This window comes from Somniosus microcephalus, chromosome 1, assembly GCF_052327205.1.
Source record: "Somniosus microcephalus isolate GS21.2 chromosome 1, FLI_Smic_1.0, whole genome shotgun sequence".
Taxonomy (NCBI): domain Eukaryota; kingdom Metazoa; phylum Chordata; class Chondrichthyes; order Squaliformes; family Somniosidae; genus Somniosus; species Somniosus microcephalus.
The window spans coordinates 189,145,843-189,163,568 of NC_140987.1; the positions used below are offsets into that span (position 1 = coordinate 189,145,843).

At 41.9% G+C, this 17,726-nt stretch overlaps 2 protein-coding genes across 6 annotated transcripts in view; one reads left to right on the forward strand and one right to left on the reverse strand.

Moving 5' to 3' along the window:
• Positions 1 to 6,080, forward strand: part of skic3 (SKI3 subunit of superkiller complex) — a 136,020-nt gene extending 129,940 nt beyond the window's left edge. For all 4 annotated transcript variants that reach the window (XM_085988621.1, XM_085988592.1, XM_085988612.1 and 1 more), the window contains 3 exons: positions 113 to 243; positions 3,571 to 3,694; positions 5,178 to 6,080. In XM_085988621.1, the coding sequence (XP_085844747.1) occupies positions 113 to 243; positions 3,571 to 3,694; positions 5,178 to 5,255 (333 nt within the window). In that variant the 3' untranslated portion in view covers positions 5,256 to 6,080. The remainder of the gene's footprint in view (positions 1 to 112; positions 244 to 3,570; positions 3,695 to 5,177) is intronic.
• Positions 6,081 to 6,151: 71 nt separating this feature from the next.
• The window catches only part of fam81b (family with sequence similarity 81 member B), a 49,979-nt gene continuing 38,404 nt past the window's right edge, over positions 6,152 to 17,726 (reverse strand). For both annotated transcript variants that reach the window (XM_085988707.1, XM_085988714.1), the window contains exons 8-9: positions 15,183 to 15,378; positions 6,152 to 9,774 (exon numbers count right to left, since the gene is read on the reverse strand). In XM_085988707.1, coding sequence (XP_085844833.1) covers positions 9,638 to 9,774; positions 15,183 to 15,378 — 333 coding nt within the window. In that variant the 3' untranslated portion in view covers positions 6,152 to 9,637. The remainder of the gene's footprint in view (positions 9,775 to 15,182; positions 15,379 to 17,726) is intronic.

Genomic DNA, 17,726 nt, shown 5'->3' on the forward strand with positions numbered 1-17,726 from the left:
CTGGAAAGTAAGGTAGTAAGTTATATCATTCTTTTGACCCAGTCCAATACCCCATGATTGAGTTGAACAACATTTTGTATAATAGTTTCACGCTTTGACTATTTTCTTTTAGATTAAACTTCAAAACAATCGATGGACATCACTAGTAAAAGAAGCAACCAGTGAAGCTCAAAAGATCTCTTTCTGTCCTCTTGCTGGCCTATTCCAAGCACTCCTGCAATTTATAGTTAAAATGGGAGCAAGGTAACAATACAGCTTTACTAGAATTTGTAGATTTCATGAATGAAGTTTCTTGCATCATTCTGAGCTATATTTTTCAATGTGAATATTTTTGTGAAAAGTAAAAAATGTTTTTGTATGACTGATCACGTAATTTAAACTAGTTTGTCATGGGGCTGGGAACCCAAGTGTGGGCCCAAAACGGAGAGAAACAAATCTGGAAGTGCAAGTTAGAAAAGTCAGCAAAACTAGTAGGGAGCAGAAACAAAGACCAACAGTAAAGAGGGTCAAAGTGCAGAAAAATATTAAACAGGCAAAGTTGAAGGCACTTTATCTAAATGCACGAAGCATTCACAACAAATTGGATGAATTAATGGCACTAATAGAAGTAAATGGGTATGATGTAATTGCCATTACAGAGACATGGTTGCAGGGTAACCAAAGCTGGGAACTGAATGTTCCAGGGTACTCAACATTTAGGAAGGACAGATAAAAAGGAAAAGGAGGTGGCGTAGCGCTGTTAATAAGGGATGAGATCGGTACGGTAGAGATAAAAGATCTTGGCTCGGCAGATCGAGATGTAGAACTGGAATCAGTTTGGGTGGAGCTAAGAAACGGCAAAAGGAAGAAAACATTGGTGGGAGTTGTGTATAGGCCACCAAACAGTAGTGGTAATGTAGGGCACAGTATCAATCAAGAAATTAGAAGTGCATATATGGTAATCATAGGGGACTTTAATCTGCATATTGACTGGGCAGATCAAATCACCACTAATGGTGTGGAGGACGAATTCTTGGAATGCATGCGAGATGGTTTCCTGAATCAGTATGTGGAGGAGCCAACCAGGAAACAGGCTATTCTGGATCTGGTACTGTGTAATGAGAAAGGGCTAATCAATAATCTTGTGGTAAAGGGGCCTTTAGGGACAAGTGACCATAATATGATTTGAATTTTACATTAAGTTTGAGAGTGATGTAGTCCAATCTGAAACTAAGGTCTTCAATCTAAACAGAGGAAACTACAAGGGTATGAGGGACAAGTTGGCCATGGTAGATTGGGAGTCTACACTAATAGGTATGAAGGTGGACATACAATGGCTAACATTCAAGGAAATAATACATAATTTGCAACAAACATATATTCCTCTAGGGCATAAAAACCCAAAAGGAAAAGTGATCCAACCATGGCTAACAAAATAAATTAAAATTAAAATAAATTAAGTCAAAGGAGGAAGCTTATAAAGTTGCCAGAAAAAGCGGTCAGCCTGAGGATTGGGATCTTTTTAGAAATCAGCAAAGGGGGACCAAGAAATTGATAAAGAAAGGGAAAATGGAATATGAGCACAAACTAGCAAAAAATATAAAAACAGATTGTAAAAGCTTCTACAAGTATGTGAAAAGGAAAAGGCTGGTGAAGGTAAATGTAGGTCCTTTACAGTCAGAGACGGGAGAATTTATAATGGGGAATGAGGAAATGGCAGGGAAATTAAATAAGTACTTTGCTTCTGTCTTCACGGAGGAAGACACAAAAAACCTCCCAGAAATAAGAGAAAACCAAGGGTGTGGCGAGAATGAGGAACTTAAAGAAATTATTATTAGTAAAAAAAAGTACTAGCAAAATTAATGGGACTAAAAGTCGATAAATCCCAAGGACCAGGTGACGTACATCCTAGGGCTTTGAAGGAGGTGGCCATTGGGATAGTGGACGCATTGGTTATCATCTTCCAAAATTCTATAGATTCTGGAACGTTTCCTGCAGATTGGAGGATAGCAAATGCAACCCCGCTATTTAAGAAAGGAGAGAGAAAACGGGGAACTATAGACCTGTTAGCCTCACATCAGTAGTTGGGGAAAATGCTGGAATCTATTCTAAAGGATGCAATAACTGGGTACTTAGAAACTAATAGTAAGATTGGGCATGGATTTATGAAAGGGAAGTCCTGTTTGACAAACCTATTGGAGTTCTTTGAGGATGTAACTAGTGGAGTAGACAAAGGGGAACCGGTAGATGTGTATCTGGATTTTCAGAAGGCCTTCGATAAGGTCCCACACAAGAGGTTGGTGAAGAAAATTAGGGCACATGGAATTGGGGGCAATATACTAGTATGGATTGAGAATTGGTTAACAGACAGAAAACAGAGTAGGGATAAACTGGTCTTTTTCAGGATGGCAGGCTGTGACTAGTAGGGTACCGCAAGGATCGGTGCTTAGGCCCTAGCTATTCACAATCTATATCAATGATTTAGATGAGGGGACTAAATGTAACATTTCCAAATTTGCTGCTGATACAAAACTAAGTGGCAGTGTCGGTTGTGAAGAGGCTTCAGGGGGATCTCGACTGGCTCAGTGAGTGGGCGAGAACATGGCAGATGGAATATAATGTGGATCAATGTGAAGTTATCCACTTTGGTAGAAAAAACAGAAAGGCAGAGTATTTCCTAAATGGTGAAAGATTGAGGAATGCAGATGCTCAAAGGGACCTGGATGTCCTTGTACATGAGTCACTAAAAGTGATTGTGCAGATGCAGCAAGCCATTAAGAAGGCAAATGGTATGCTGGCCTTCATTACAAGAGGATTTGAGTACAGGAGTAAAGAAGTCTTACTCCAATTATATAGGGCCTTGGTGAGACCACACCTGGAGTACTGTGTACAATTTTGGTCTCCTTACCCAAGGAACGATATACTTGCCATAGAGGGAGTGCAACGAAGGTTCACGAGATTGATTCCTGGGATGGCGGGACTGTCGTATGAGAAGAGATTGAGTAAACTAGGCCTGTATTCTCTTGAATTCAGAAGAATGAGAGGGGATCTCATTGAAGCATACAAAATTATTACAGGGCTTGATAGGGTGGATGCTGGGAGAATGTTTCCCTTGGCTGGGGAGTCTAGAACCAGGGGCCACAGCCTCAGGATAAAGGATAGGACATTTAAGACTGAGATGAGAAGAAATTTCTTCAGAGGGTGGTGAATCTTTGGAATTCTCTACCCCAGAGGGCTGTGGAGGCTCAGTCATTGGGTATATTCAAAACAGAAGTCGATCGATTTCGGACTAGTAAAGGCATCAAGGGATATGGCGATAGGGCCGGTGAATGGAGTTGAGGCAGAAGATTAGCCATGATCTCATTGAATGGCGGAGCAGGCTCGAAGGGCCGAATAGCCTACTCCTGCTCCTAGTTCTTATGTAATGGAAGTCTACAACTGTATATTGAGATGAGGCAGTTTGGGTGGGGCAGGTAGTAGAAAGTATAGTCAATCATTAGACTCTAATCTGTTGACTTCATTTCCAAACTTTGAAGGGCTTTAGGGACTAAGTAGTACAACTGAGTTGCTCCTCTTGTGTCTGTCCTACAGGGAGACTCGACGGCTGCTGGAGAGAGTGGTATATCAGCCAGGTTACACGGAAAGCATTGCATCAGTTGCACGTTGGTACCTCCTCCGACATTTGTGGGCCAAGAATGACGACGAACTTATCACAGTAAGATTAAACTAATTGACAACCATTTTATTTTTCAACAGGGAGGGTTTTTCAGTTGATGTCGCTAGCATTAGTCTTAGTTATAATGCTACGATGATGTTTAACGCTAAGTTAATCATTTTGTGCTATAATGATCAAACCATAAACAAAGCAAGAGCTTAAATTTACATGGTACCTTCCATAACCTCAGGACATCCCAAAGTACTTCACAGTTGGTGAATTACTTCTGAAGTGTTGTCACTGTTATAATGTAGGCAAACTCAGCATCTAATTTGCACACCACAAAATCTCTCAAACAGCAATGAGATAAATAACCAGTTAATCTGTTTTAGTGGTGTTTAATGGATCATTGTTGGCCAGGACACTTTGTGCTGAACAGAATATTAGCTTGCATGTAAAAGAAATCATGACGAGATTTGGCTCGATTGGTAGCATTTTCATCTCTCCCTGTTCCACCCCTCCTTTAAAATTCTCATCATCTATTGTGGTCTACCACGCTTCTTCAAAAAGTGCTGTGGAATTTTTTACATGCACCTGAACAGATTCATGGGGCCTTGGTTTAACGTCTAAAAGATGGTACCTCTGACAACACCGTACTTTCTCAGTACTGCATTAAACTATCAGGCTGGGTTATGTGTTGAAATTCTCGTGGAACTTCCTAACTCTGTGGCAATTGCTACCAAATGAGCCAAATCTGGTCATGATTTCTTTCACACCCAAGATAATATCTTCAACAAGCAAAGAAAATAATGTTTACTAGATCCATATGAAATATTCTGAACATAGAGGAGCTGAAATTCTTGTTGGTAAGAGGGCAAAAAGTGGCTGGATGGCCCAGAGGAGACAGGAATTTGAGGCGAACCCAGATCAGCCAGGTTTCCACCACGTGCAACCTGCATCCAAAATTCAGCTCGGGCGGGGCGAGTCTTTCATCCACTGTCCACAAGCAGATTTGGGAGCACGTCTAGGTGCAATCTCGGGCTACCCCAAGAATTCTGGCCAGCAGGTCTTCTCTAGGTCCAGCAGAAATCACACCTGCTGAGAGCTGGCATGGGTTCTATTGGAGACCTAGTAAAGGCCTTAGAAACAGTAAGAGGTGATGGTTGAGTGTCAACAAGCTACTTAGCTACAGGAGTAACGCAGACAAGCCAACCCAGTCCCCACCAATCCACCCCCCACCCCCCCCCCCCCCCCCCAAACATGCACTTACAGCAGAGGCGCTGAATCCTTATGAGCAGTAACGCTAGCTTTTTGTTTTTCCTCATTCTCCCACACCCCCAACACAGGCTGCGGTCAATTGTAGCAACCCTACCACTGCTTCGACTGAGCTTAGCTAATTTGGTACCTGGGTATAGAACCTGGGACCTTCCTGATTTGTATGGATCAGCTACTTACTGGATAAACTCTCATTCCGGGAGCCTCAAAAAGAATGTTCATTGGCTCAAAATTGTTTCAGTTTTAAATGAATCTACTGTACTTCCAGGTTTTACTTCAAAATGCCAAAATGAAAGGAGATTCCAGAGTGGAAGAGCTGTACAAGAAGCTTATTGAATCATCCTAATAACTAAACAAAAACAAAGATCTGACCTCGAATGCTTGTACAATAAAGTCTTGCATAGGAACTGTAGCTGTGGCCACTAATATTACTTGGATTTCTGGTTGTTAAATAGCAGTACCTATGGCTGGCTTTCTTTGGAGCAATATGACTACAGTACCATTCATTGCACTTTTGGTATATTAAAAAAAACTTTGTTTGCCAATATCTAGATCTATATCTTCTATACTACCATCAGATTTTGCATCATAAAAGCTGAGAATTTAAGTATACTCTCATGGCCAAGAAGCATGCTGATTTCTTTATTTTTGGTTGAATGCTTTCATTGTAACTTGACCAATGATCTGTACTATTTGTGTGAATACAAAAACAATCATGTTTGAACATTTATTGCAGAGGTTCAGTGTAAGGTCACAACTAAACTATGCATTGACATCATGATTTCCTATTGCAACCTATAGTTGTATTAAAAAAATATTTTGTTGCAAGTTTTTTTCTTTTAGCTATTTTATTTAGTTTCACAACTGTTGATTACTGTTATGATGCACATGACTGTTAATGCCACCTCTGTGATGGATTCAGTTGCTTAAGACAGAAGTGTTTGTGCTTTGCATCAAATGTATTCAGGTATGTCACATTTATTACAACAACTTGACAACTTGTATTTATATAATGCCTTTAATGTAGTAAAATGCCCCAAGGCACTTCACAGGAGTATTATAAGACAAAAAAATTGACAGATTAGCAAATATGTAAAGTCTGTATTGAACTAAAATAACCTTCAAAAATGCTGCTTCAATAAAGAGAACTTGATCTGTAGAAATCCTTAAATATTTTTAAAGCTGGATCTTATTGGAAAAATATTACTATGATTTTTTTACCAACAGCTTTTCTTCATGTGGTTCTATTATGTCTTATTGACCCTATAAAAATTCAAAGAACTTTCTGTAATGATCATGCTCAACTCTGCACCCATTCTTTGGACCCTACTTTTTTTTAAACAGCTGTACAGAATGGATGATTTGAATTGGTTCTAATACAAAATAGAAAAATTTGAGGACAAGTCAACCTGACCTAATTCAGCTCTAGTGGGCAATTGTAGATGCCTGGCCAGTCTGCCTTTCAGCTAGGGAATGGTATCTGGCAGGAGTAATCTAGAGGGAGGAAACCGGTACCTTACAATGGAAGAAATGGGAAGTAATTTTCGAATGCTGGCTAAAGAACATTCATTCTCCTAATTGATATCTGAAGTGGACTTTATTTTCTTAACTGGATTTTGCAAAGGACCAAATTTTATAGAGCATTTTTAAAGTAGGGTCAAATTCAAATAAAATTTAGAAATGGGCCTTGTGAACATTGTTTACCAGTTTTTAAAAGTTGAGTAATGAAGCCTGGATTTTAACCCAGAGGCTGTAAAGAGGTCGAGAAACATACTGCACCATGGTCATAGTCATCAGAATATGAGGATTAGTGACTTTGACCTCAATAGTGTGAGTGGGAGTAAAAAAAATCGACAGGACTCAAACAGAGAGAGATGGGCACCGAGTTGGGAGGTAATGACTATGTTCCAGGACTGTGGAGAAGAATAGAAAGTTAGAGATGCTGAGCTGGGACTGGGGGAGGTTGCTTTTTTAAGAGCAGGTTAATTATGACAGCTGTAGAAACAATGCCTGAGATGAGGGACTAGTTTATAATGTTGGCAAGCATTGAGCCAAGGAAGCGTAGTTGAGTAGTCAGGAGGGAGGTTAAGGGAGTGGGTCTTATGGAGCCAATGAGTCTTTTGAGAACTGAGTGGAGATAAGAGACAAAATAGAACATTGTTAGGTAAAAACCGAGTTGGAGTAAGCTAGGTGTGGTCAGGAAGGGTAGGACTCAACAGTCGGGCTGAGGCAGCTGATCAGGATTGTCTCAATTTTGATAGAAATCCATGAACTCCTCACAACTGGCATCAGATGTGAGGATAGAGGGGCATCAAAGGGGTCTGTTTGTAGCAGAGATAAAGAGTAATGCCTTTGCTGATCTCTCAAATATTTAACACGAGGGATACTGTGACATGAGTTGGCAAAATGCCATCCTTAGGCCAAGAAATTGGTAGTGTAAAACATTTGGATTATAAACAAAGCACGTTATCCAGCACTTTCAGCCAAAAAATTCTGATTGAAGATGTTTCTAATTCTGATAGAGACTGCAATTTCCCAGCACTGTGCCTGAACAAAGAACCCAACAATATTAACACAACTTGGTGAAACAGCACATAGACCAAAATATGCAATAATTTTAAAAAAAACTAGAAAAGACTTTTTTTAAAGTTTGTTAATACCACATCTTAAGATGTTAGCACTGTTGGGTATTAACATTTTAACAAAATAGTAAAATACATGAAGTATATGGACAAAGTGACCAAACAAAATTTCTGCACTTTATTCAATAGTATGATGTAATCATCCAGTTTTAAGTAAAAAGGACATTTGCTGTCATCCAAAATACAATCAGCTGACAGCTAATTTATTTTCTTGTGATTTAAAAAAAATTAAAATACAATTAAAGGTAGATAAATAGTGCAAATGATTATTACAATATGACAGCTAAATTTAAATACAAGTGTACTTGCATTTTTTAAGCAACTACATCTGAATGTCAACTAAAAGTTTGCTTTTAGAAGTACCAGCTCTGCACAAATGTAAAGATCTTTGGTTAATTGTGTGAGTAAAATAAATATGAATGGCAATAGATTGGGAGAAGGAGCAGGAATGACAGGTTGGGTGATTGGGCAGAAAAATGGCAAATGCACTATAATGTGGATAAATGTGAGGTTATCCACTTTGGTGGCAAAAACAGGAAGGCAGATTATTATTTGAATAGCAATAGATTGGGAGAAGGGGAAGTGCAAAGAGATCTGGGTGTTCTTGTGCACCAGTCGCTGAAGGTAAGCATGCAGGTGCAGTAGGCGGTTAAGAAGGCAAATGGTATGTTGGCCTTCGTAGCAAGAGGGTTTAAGTACAGGAACAAGGATGTCTTGCTGCAGTTGTACAGGGCCTTGGTGAGACCACACCTTGAGTATTGTGTGCAGTTTTGGTCGCCTTACTTGAGGAAGGACGTTCTTGCCATGGAGGGAGTGCAGCGAAGAATCACCAGGCTGATACCTGGGATGGCAGGAATGACGTATGAGGAGAGATTGTGTCGATTGGGCTTATACTCACTGGAGTTTAGAAGATTGAGAGGGGATCTCATCGAAACCTATAAAATTCTGTCAGGCCAGGACAGACTAGATGCAGGAAGGATGTTTCTGATGGCTGGGGAGTCCAGAACCAGGGGTCATAGTCTAAGGATAAGGGGTAAGCCATTTAGGGCTGAAATGAGGAGGAATTTCTTCACCCAGAGAGTGGTGAACCTGTGGAATTCTCTGCCACAGAGGGCGGTGGAGGCCAATTCATTAAATATATTCAAGAAAGAGTTGGATATATTTCTTAAGGCTAAAGGGATCAAAGAATATGGGGAGAAGGCAGGGACAGGGTACTGAATTTGGATGATCAGCCATGATCGCATTGAATGGCGGAGCAGGCTCGAGGGGCCGAATGGCCTACTCCTGCTCCTATCTTCTATGTATCTATTTTTGCATAGATTTTGCAATAAACTACACAATGTATGGATATCCTCTACAAAATTATATACCTTTAAATGAAGTGCCGATGAAGGTTTTCTGATCTGACTACTCTGGTAACATGGATAGTTCTAGGTAAATGCTAAGGGTAAAAGAAAAGCTGGAAATCAATCTTCCTGTGTTGCTAATTTTTTAGTCTTCCTGCAGCTGCAGTACCATTTTGTATTTCCCACTTCATTGATCTACACTTTAACAGAATGTAATCTCATTAGTCCAACCACTGAAGTGGTTTCAAGAATAAAGCTACCAGTAAAAGTCTTAAGTACCAGGGCTGCCTTTCACTGGAACTTAATTGATTTGTTCAAATATTAATCACTGATTACAGTTTTCTGAGATAATTCACCTTTCCATTTTAATTTAATTTAAGGGAAAAGTAGCTAGAAAATCTCTCTTTCCCCCTTCCTTCCCCCCCCCCCCCCCTCCAATAAAAAAAATCAGCAATCACAGTTACACTTGAAGTGCCTCATTGAGCTGTGGCCAAGAGCATTATTCTTCTCTATTTGGATAGGATTAGGCAGTATTGAATGGGGAGAAATATCAGACATCATTTCTCTCTGGGGGAGATGATCCTAACCAGGTTCATTCTGTGAATTTAAAGCCATAATTCTATATTGGAGCTCAAATATAAACCACGAGTTGCAGGCTTGTGCTGTATGATATCTGAATCCCTCACCGGGCTTACTGTCTTCATTTGTTTACAGATATCTATTAGCTCACCTTAGGAATTTTATGGATAGTTTTTAAGATCAATTATCTGCCGCCTCATTTGTTTTAAGTCTTTGTGGACCTTTTCTTTGTCCATTTTTATCTTCTTATCACTGATTTCGCTCAGTGAACTGATTGATTCCTTAATGGATTGAAATCCTGTTAAAGAAGAAAAGTTATATTTCAGATATTGAAATTATTCATCTAAAATACATTTGTTTAATTATCCACAGATATAACAAGAGAGGTAGACATGCATGTTAAACTCATGACCGGTTGTAAAAAGCAACCTTTAAAAAAGTTTTGGCCCCACTAAATATCGTTATGAAAGGCAACTGCATAATTAACTTTTTACTTCGGATTACATAGGATATACGGCACAGAAACAGGCCCATGCCGGTGATAATGCACCATCAAACCTCCTTCATTATCTTACTCTATCAGTATAACCCTCTATTCCCTTCTCCCTCATATGCTTATCTAGCCTCCCTGTAAATGCATCTATACTATTTGTCTCAACAACTCCCTATGGTAGCACGTTCCACATTCTCACCACTCTCTGGCTAAAGAAGTTTCTTAATTCCCTATTTGATTTCTTGGTGACTATCTTATATTTATGGCTTCTAGTTATGCTCTTCCCCACAAGTGAAAACACTATCAAAACTTTTCATAATTTTAAAGACCCCTATTAAGTCACCCTAGGAGCCCCAGTAAAACTGAAGTCAATGGGAATCTGGGAAAACGCTCCATTGGCTGGAGTCATACCTAGCACAAAGGAAGATGGTTGTGGTGGTTGAAGGTCAATCATCACAGCCCCAGGACATCGCTGCAGGAGTTCCGCAGGGTAGTATCCTAGGCTCAACCATCTTCAGCTGCTACATCAATGACGTTCCCTCCAACATAAAAGGTCAGAAATGGGGATGTTTGCTGATGACTGCACAGGGTTCAGCGCCATTCACAACTCCTCAGAAAATGAAGCAGTCCATGCCTGCATGCAACAAGACCTGGATGACGTTCACGTTTGGGCTGATAAGTTGAAGGTAACATTCACGCCACAGAAGTACCAGGCAATGACTATCTCCAACAAGCGAGAGTCTAACCACCTCCCCTTGACATTCAATAGCATTACCATCATGGAATCCCCCACCATCAACATCCTGGAGGTCACCATTGATCAGAAACTTAACTGGACCAGCCACACAAATACTGTGGCAACAAGAGCAGGTCAGAGGCTTGGTATCCTGTGACGAGTGTCTCACCTCCTGACTCCCCAAAGCCTTTCCACCATCTACAAGGCACAAGTAAGGAGTGTGATGGAATACTCTCCACTTGCCTGGATGAGTGCAGCTCCAACAACACTCAAGAAGCTCGACACCATCCAGCACAAAGCAGCCCACTTGATTGGCACCCCATTCACCACCTTAAACATTCACTCCCTCCACCACCAGCGTACCGTGGCTGCAGTGTGTACCATCTACAAGATGCACTGCAGCAACTCGCCAAGGCTTCTTCGGCAGCACCTCCCAAACCTGCGACCTCTTCCACCTAGAAGGACAAGGGCAGCAGGCGCATGGGAACACCACCACCTCCAAGTCATACACGATCCTGACTTAGAAGTATATCGCCGATCCTTCATCGTTGCTGGGTCAAAATCCTGGAGCTCCCTACCTAACAGCACTGTGGGAGTACCTTCACTACACGGACTGCAGCGGTTCAAGAAGGTGGTTCACCACCACCTTCTCAAGGGCAACTAGCGATGGGCAATAAATGCTGGTCTTGTAGCGATGCCCAGATCCCATAAGCGAATAAAAAAAAAAAACTCAGCCTTTTTTTGAGAAAAGAGACCCAGCCTGTTCATCCTTTACTGATAAAGCTTGACCATTATTATCTAAGGAACCCATGCTGCAGTGAAATTATTTGACCACTGTAGAAAACAGAACATAGTAGCCCGGGTATTCCGATCCCTACGGGTGGGTACGCGCTGTGTACCCACCCATAGGGACATTGGAAATGCCGGTTTCAGACATGCACAGTGCATATGCTGAAAACCAGCATTTCCGATCTGTCAAGAATGGCCTTGACAGATCCTCCAGCTGCCCTGGAGAAGGGCCTCTGCAGGCGGATAGTTCCGCTTTTTGAAGACCCTCCGTCCGCAGAAAACACTTACAATTCTTACGCCTGGTAAGGCCTGCTTTTACCAGGATAAGAGTTGAAAAAAGTAAAAACTGATTTAATACAGCACAGAAAGAGGCCCTTCGGCCCATCGTGTCCGTGCCGGCCATCAAGCCCTGTCTATTTTAATCCCATTTCCCAGCACTTGGTCCGTAGCCTTGTATGCTATGGCGTTTCAAGTGCTCATCTAAATGCTTCTTGAATGTTGTGAGGGTTCCTGCCTCTACCACCCTTTCAGGCAGTGAGTTCCAGATTCCAACCTCCCTCTGGGTGAAAAAGTTTCTCCTCAAATCCCCTCGAAACCTCTTGCCCCTTATCTTGAAACTATGCCCCCTGGTTATTGACCCCTCTACTAAGGGGAACAGTTCCTTTCTATCTACCCTATTTATGCCCCTCATAATTTTGTACACCTCAATCAGGTTCCCCCCTCAGCCTTCTCTGCTCTAAGGAAAACAACCCCAGCCTGTCCACTCTTCATAGCTGAAGCGCTCCAGCCCAGGTAACATCCTGGTGAATCTCCTCTGCACCCTCTCCAATGCAATTACATCCTCCCTACAGTGTGGCAACCAGAACTGCACATAGTATTCCAGTTGTGGCCTAACTTGCGTTTTGTACAGCTCCATCATAACCTCCCTGCTCTTATATTCCATGCCTCGGCTAATGAAGGCAAGTATCCCATATGCCTTTTTAACCACCTTATCTACCTGTCCTGCTGCCTTCAGGGGTCTATGTACATGCACACCAAGGTCCCTCTGATCCTCTGTCCTTCCTAGGGTCCTACCATTCACTGTATTCCCTTGCCTTGTTAGTCCTCCCAAAATGCATCACCTCACACTTCAAGGTTAAATTCCATTTGCCACTGTTCTGCCCATCTGACCAACCCGTCTATATCGTCCTGTAGCCTGAGGCTTCCCTCAGTATTTTAAGTATACCCTTTTAATGAGAGAAACTGTAATTGAACCAATTAACTTCTAAAGTTTAATTTTGTATTTGAGGGTTGACCACCTTATGTAAATATAGTGGATACTATGTAAATGGATGATTAGCTAGAAGTAAAAAAGGTCCTGTCTTGAATTTGTTTTGGACTTGCATAACTAAGTCCATATAATATCAAATCAGAGAAGAACATTGGCCCAGATTTTGCTGGAGCGGGGCATCTCACGACGTACCCTGTTAATTGGGCTTCTTTAGATTTTTACATTTTTTGCCCACAAAGTTGCTGGAATTGCAACATGATAATGGCACAGCAAGGGCATCAGGGGATCTGGGAGCTTGATGAACAACAGCACAAACTGTATCTCCTTAAGCAATGAGATTTAAGGATTGAGAAATAAACAGAGGAAGGACTGAAATTAGAGTGAATTAGAAATGGTGAATTAAAGTGGGTGAATTCAATATCAAATCAAGTACAGAAAGAGAAATAAGGAGGGAAAGAAAGACTGGATTGAGAGAAAAAGGAGGAAAAGTAAGAAAATAAATTTCACAATTTAAAATTTGTCATTTTTAAAATCTCCAACAACAATTCATAACCTGAAGTATTGAGACTCCAACTTTTAATTGTTCATTTTTTGGACAAGAGAGGTTAATTGGCAGTCATTAGAAATTATTGGCCTCAAATTTACGGTCAACGGCGAAGCAAAGACCGGATCACGTGCACACGCGCAGTACAATAGATGAGGAAGCCAGAAGTAAGGTCTGCTGAACCACGTTGGAGAGCCTGGAGCTGCTCAAGCCTGAGCCTGCTACTAGGGCTTTTGGGTTATCTTTTGAAAATCAGTGACTATACTAAAGGAGCCTTCCAGGACTTTTGACCAGAATATCACTGTTATTATCTACACAAACATTTTTGCAGCCTTCAGAGAGAGAGAGATGGATTCAGAGGGGGATCGGGAGGGGAGAGGGAGAGAGAAATGGGATCGGAGGGGGAGGAGAAAGAGAAAGGGGGGGGAGAGAGAGAAGGGATCAGAGGGGAGAGGTAAATAGCACCAAGGGCACAGTGGGGCTGGGGGACGAAAGTGATCCGGATGGTAAGGGGGAAGAACGTGATCTGGATGGTAAGACAGCTCACATTCTTCCAACCCCACCCCCTTTACACCTGCACCATGTTCTTCCTCTCCTCTCCCTAGATCTGATTGATTTCTTGGGAAGCTCTGTGCGTGTGTGGCAAGTGACATCACTGGACTGTATGAAATCCGGAAGTCATGACACTGTCACTATTCACTTCATACCCCATAAATCTGTTAACAATCCGTGACACAGACACAATGGGGGGAGTGGGGGGGAAGGGAGGAACTTGGGCAAGGGGGGGTCATGAATCCAGGTGGGGAGAAGGGGAGGAACTTGGGCAGGGGAGAGAAGGTCAGGAACCGGGGGTGGGGGTTGGGGGGGGGCAGGAACTTGGGCGGGAGGGAGAACAGGAACATTGTGGGGGGGGGGGGGAGGTCAGGCACTTGGGCAGGGGGAGAATGTCAGAAACTTAGTGGGGGGAGGGCAGGAACTTGGGCAGGAGGGAGAACAGGAACATTGTGGGAGGGGGAGGTCAGGCACTTGGGCAGCGGGAGAATGTCAGAAACTTAGGGGGAGGTCAGAACTTGGGTGGTGAGGGCAGGAACTTGTTTGGGGGGTGGGAGAAGGTCTTAACCCATGAGGGTGAGCCCTGTCCCAAGTGAGCTCTTCTGTCTGGAGTAGGCAGTCAGAATGGCTCGAATTGCACTTTGCAAAGTAATTGATTACATAAGCAGGGAGGATCTAATTATACATTCCAGAGAAATTGCTGGGTGTGTCTTGACCTCCAAGGTGACCAATCAGCAACCAGGTCTTGTCATGCAAGGGGACCAATCAGAACTTTGGTGTTGCAAATAGACACGTCCTTTTAAAAATGTTAGAGAGCAAAACCAGAATTGGGGCTCTCACATGGTGAAAAGGCAAACCTGAAATAAAGATGAACAAACAAAAGGTTTTGTAAAAATGTTAATTTTTATTAAAAATTGATAAATTTGACACGGCACAAAATTAAAATTAGTTTTTCGGGCCATAACATTTGTTTAGCCGTCAATACACTGTTAAAACCCCAGTTGCACCTAATCCCTTTGGGTCTAACTTTTAATGGGGTAGTTAACAATGTAATTACTGCAGAAGAGCTGAAGCTTTTGTCAGTTTCCCTGATTTGAGAGATTTCACTGATTGCTGGCTCGGGGCGGGGGGGGGGCATCACAGCGCAGTCTGTGGAGGAGCAGTGAATGACAGACTGCAACTTCAGGATTTCCGCATTAGGCTGCACATGCGCTAAATCCTGAAGTTGCGGACAGTTTATGAAACATCCCAGTAGTTAAAAGTCTCTCCACTATTCTATTATCATACCATCCGAACCAGTTCAAATGAAATGAACTACTCACCTTCTCTGTATTCATTCTTTATGCTTTCTAATTCGTACCAGATGTTCTTTTCTACTTTAGCAAGTTTTGCATTTATCTTCGTTTCAGAGTACTTCATTCTGTTGGAGCCAATATCGAGACTTTGTCTGTCTTCCAGTTTTTCTAGTCTCACAGCGATGTGGTTAAGTCTCTCGAGTATTTTCTTCTCTGTCAATTCCTATGAAACAATCATAACTAAGCTAATTGCTTACTCAAAAAAATGTTGTTACTTCTATTTGTCCACTGGTTATGCTTCAGTTCAATACTCTTTCAAATGGATTTGTTCCCCCTTTGTAGTTCCCATGCACCATTTATAGTGTTTCTCTGAAAGCTGCTGGCAGGAAATGCCTGAGAGCAGCCTAGTAATCACTGCCATAATTTTCCCTTCCTCCAAGTGCTGAAATGCCAGGTTTCTCTTCACCAGCATGGAGGAGTGATCCCATCTGTTCCCGCATAATCAATGGAGCAGCAGCATCTTGGTGTACCAAGGCACTACACTGTTAAAATGGTTATTTTTGTTGGAATTAAATTGAGTTGCAAATTTAACATGTTCATGAGATACTAGAATAAAATGCTCTCTATATGAATGTACAGAAAATCATATTTGGGCATTGGTGTTTGAATCAAACTCTTGCTTGATATTCAAAGCATATCATACGCCCTTTCTCTATTTTGCAACGGTGTGCTCCCATTGGGAAAGGAAGGAGAAAGGGCAGTGTCAGTCCTACAGGAGAGTGCTAGTACTGACTGATTATGGAGCTACACTCATGGTATCAGGACAGGCAGACAGTCTTATTTATTCTACCTTCCCAGCTGAAGGAGAAAACCTACTAGGAACAAGCGTGTCCAAACTTTTGAATCGATAAGCTGCATGGATACGCACTATGGAAGCTTGAGGACAATATATAAAGTTTAAATCTGTCAATTTGTCTTCTCTGAATCACCTTGTGTCATTAACTACAATAAATTAATATGTACATGTAAGTTGTTATCCAACCAGCTCTGCTCATGATGTATAGGCTCTTATACTTACCTTGGTTTTGTTCTGGTATTGGAAGAACAATCTCAGTGCACCACATTCAGGTGTTTATACTGCCAACGTGTTCTGGTGCCGAAGTCTAACAGAGACTGATTCAGGGGACAGGACACTATGAAAACGTTTGTTGAAATGTAATACTAAAGAAAAAACCTTCTCAAATGGTGGCAGATAACAAATTAAAATGTTGTCACTGTGACAAAGTCTCAATAGAAGTTTATTTGGAAGACCCACTTACAGCTTTTGAGCACAGTAACTATCCCACCATTATTGTTGTGTGAAAGCATTCAAAACTATTTCAGTGATTCTTGCCTGTCATTATTACTGATATTTTGAAAACAAACAAAATGAAAAACTTTACAAAATCATGTGGAGGAGAATTCTTTTTACACAAGCAAAACCCTTTAAAAGCAATAACACTGATAAGTAAGCCATGATTTTCCAAGTCTGACAAAAATGGACCCATGCTGCAGATTTGCCAGCACTCACAACTTCGGGCAGGCTGCATCAAATTTTCCAATGAGACTCCCTTATCCTAATTCAAGTAGGTTGCTGGCACATGAAAAGATTACCCAGAGCACTTGAGCTGTAGCACACTTGGCTGGCAAGCAGAAAATCTGGTGAAGCAGCACCTGTTAAAGGGGAAGTTGTGATGGTGACAGAAACGTTATCGAATTGTTCACAGTGGTACATTGGAGACATTTGGCGAGCACTGCTAATTCTGGGGCTGAAGGGTTGGAGGTCCTGCAGGAAATGCCCTACTTGACTTTGAAGGCCACCCTCTAATAAAAATAGAGGTGCAAGCTGTATGGAGGGAAGTCACTGAGTCACCTGGCTTCAAATGAGGAACAACTCAACTCCCTCACAATTCCTTGGCCATCAAACCATCACAACTCCTCTGCTTCTGTTGATCTGTTTCCTCACCTCTGTCTTTGATGCCCTCGTTCTCATCAAATTACTCACCATCTCCCACTTTTGCCAGTCCCCACCTTCATTCCCTTAAGTCAGAAAGCCACAAACTAGCACACAACTGGTCTAGTTAGATTTAGCTTCAGCATAACTATGGCTTACACTCCTCAGCCATATTCTTCTGTTGCTATGGCATCTTCCGGGAAGGCAAGCAGAACCCGTGACATACTATTTCATCAAGCCCCTTTCCTCAACCCCCTCTGCCCTCACCTTCAATACTAAATGTGAAGAGCTAATAGATTTCTCAAGTTCTAAAATTGAGACTATTCATGCAGCTGCCTCTGCTTACCCTTCTCCCCAATCTCTCACTCTACTTCTAATTTCTGTCACTTTTCAGTTTCTGTCTCACAAACTCATCTCTTCCAAGTGGCCCACCTCCTGCTTCCTCAATCCCCTCCCCACTCAAATGCAGACCACTCAACATACCCCTCCCAACCCTAAGCTTGCCGACACCTAGCACAAAGGAAGATGGTTGTGGTGATTGAAGGTTAATCATCACTGCCACAGGACATCGCTGCAGG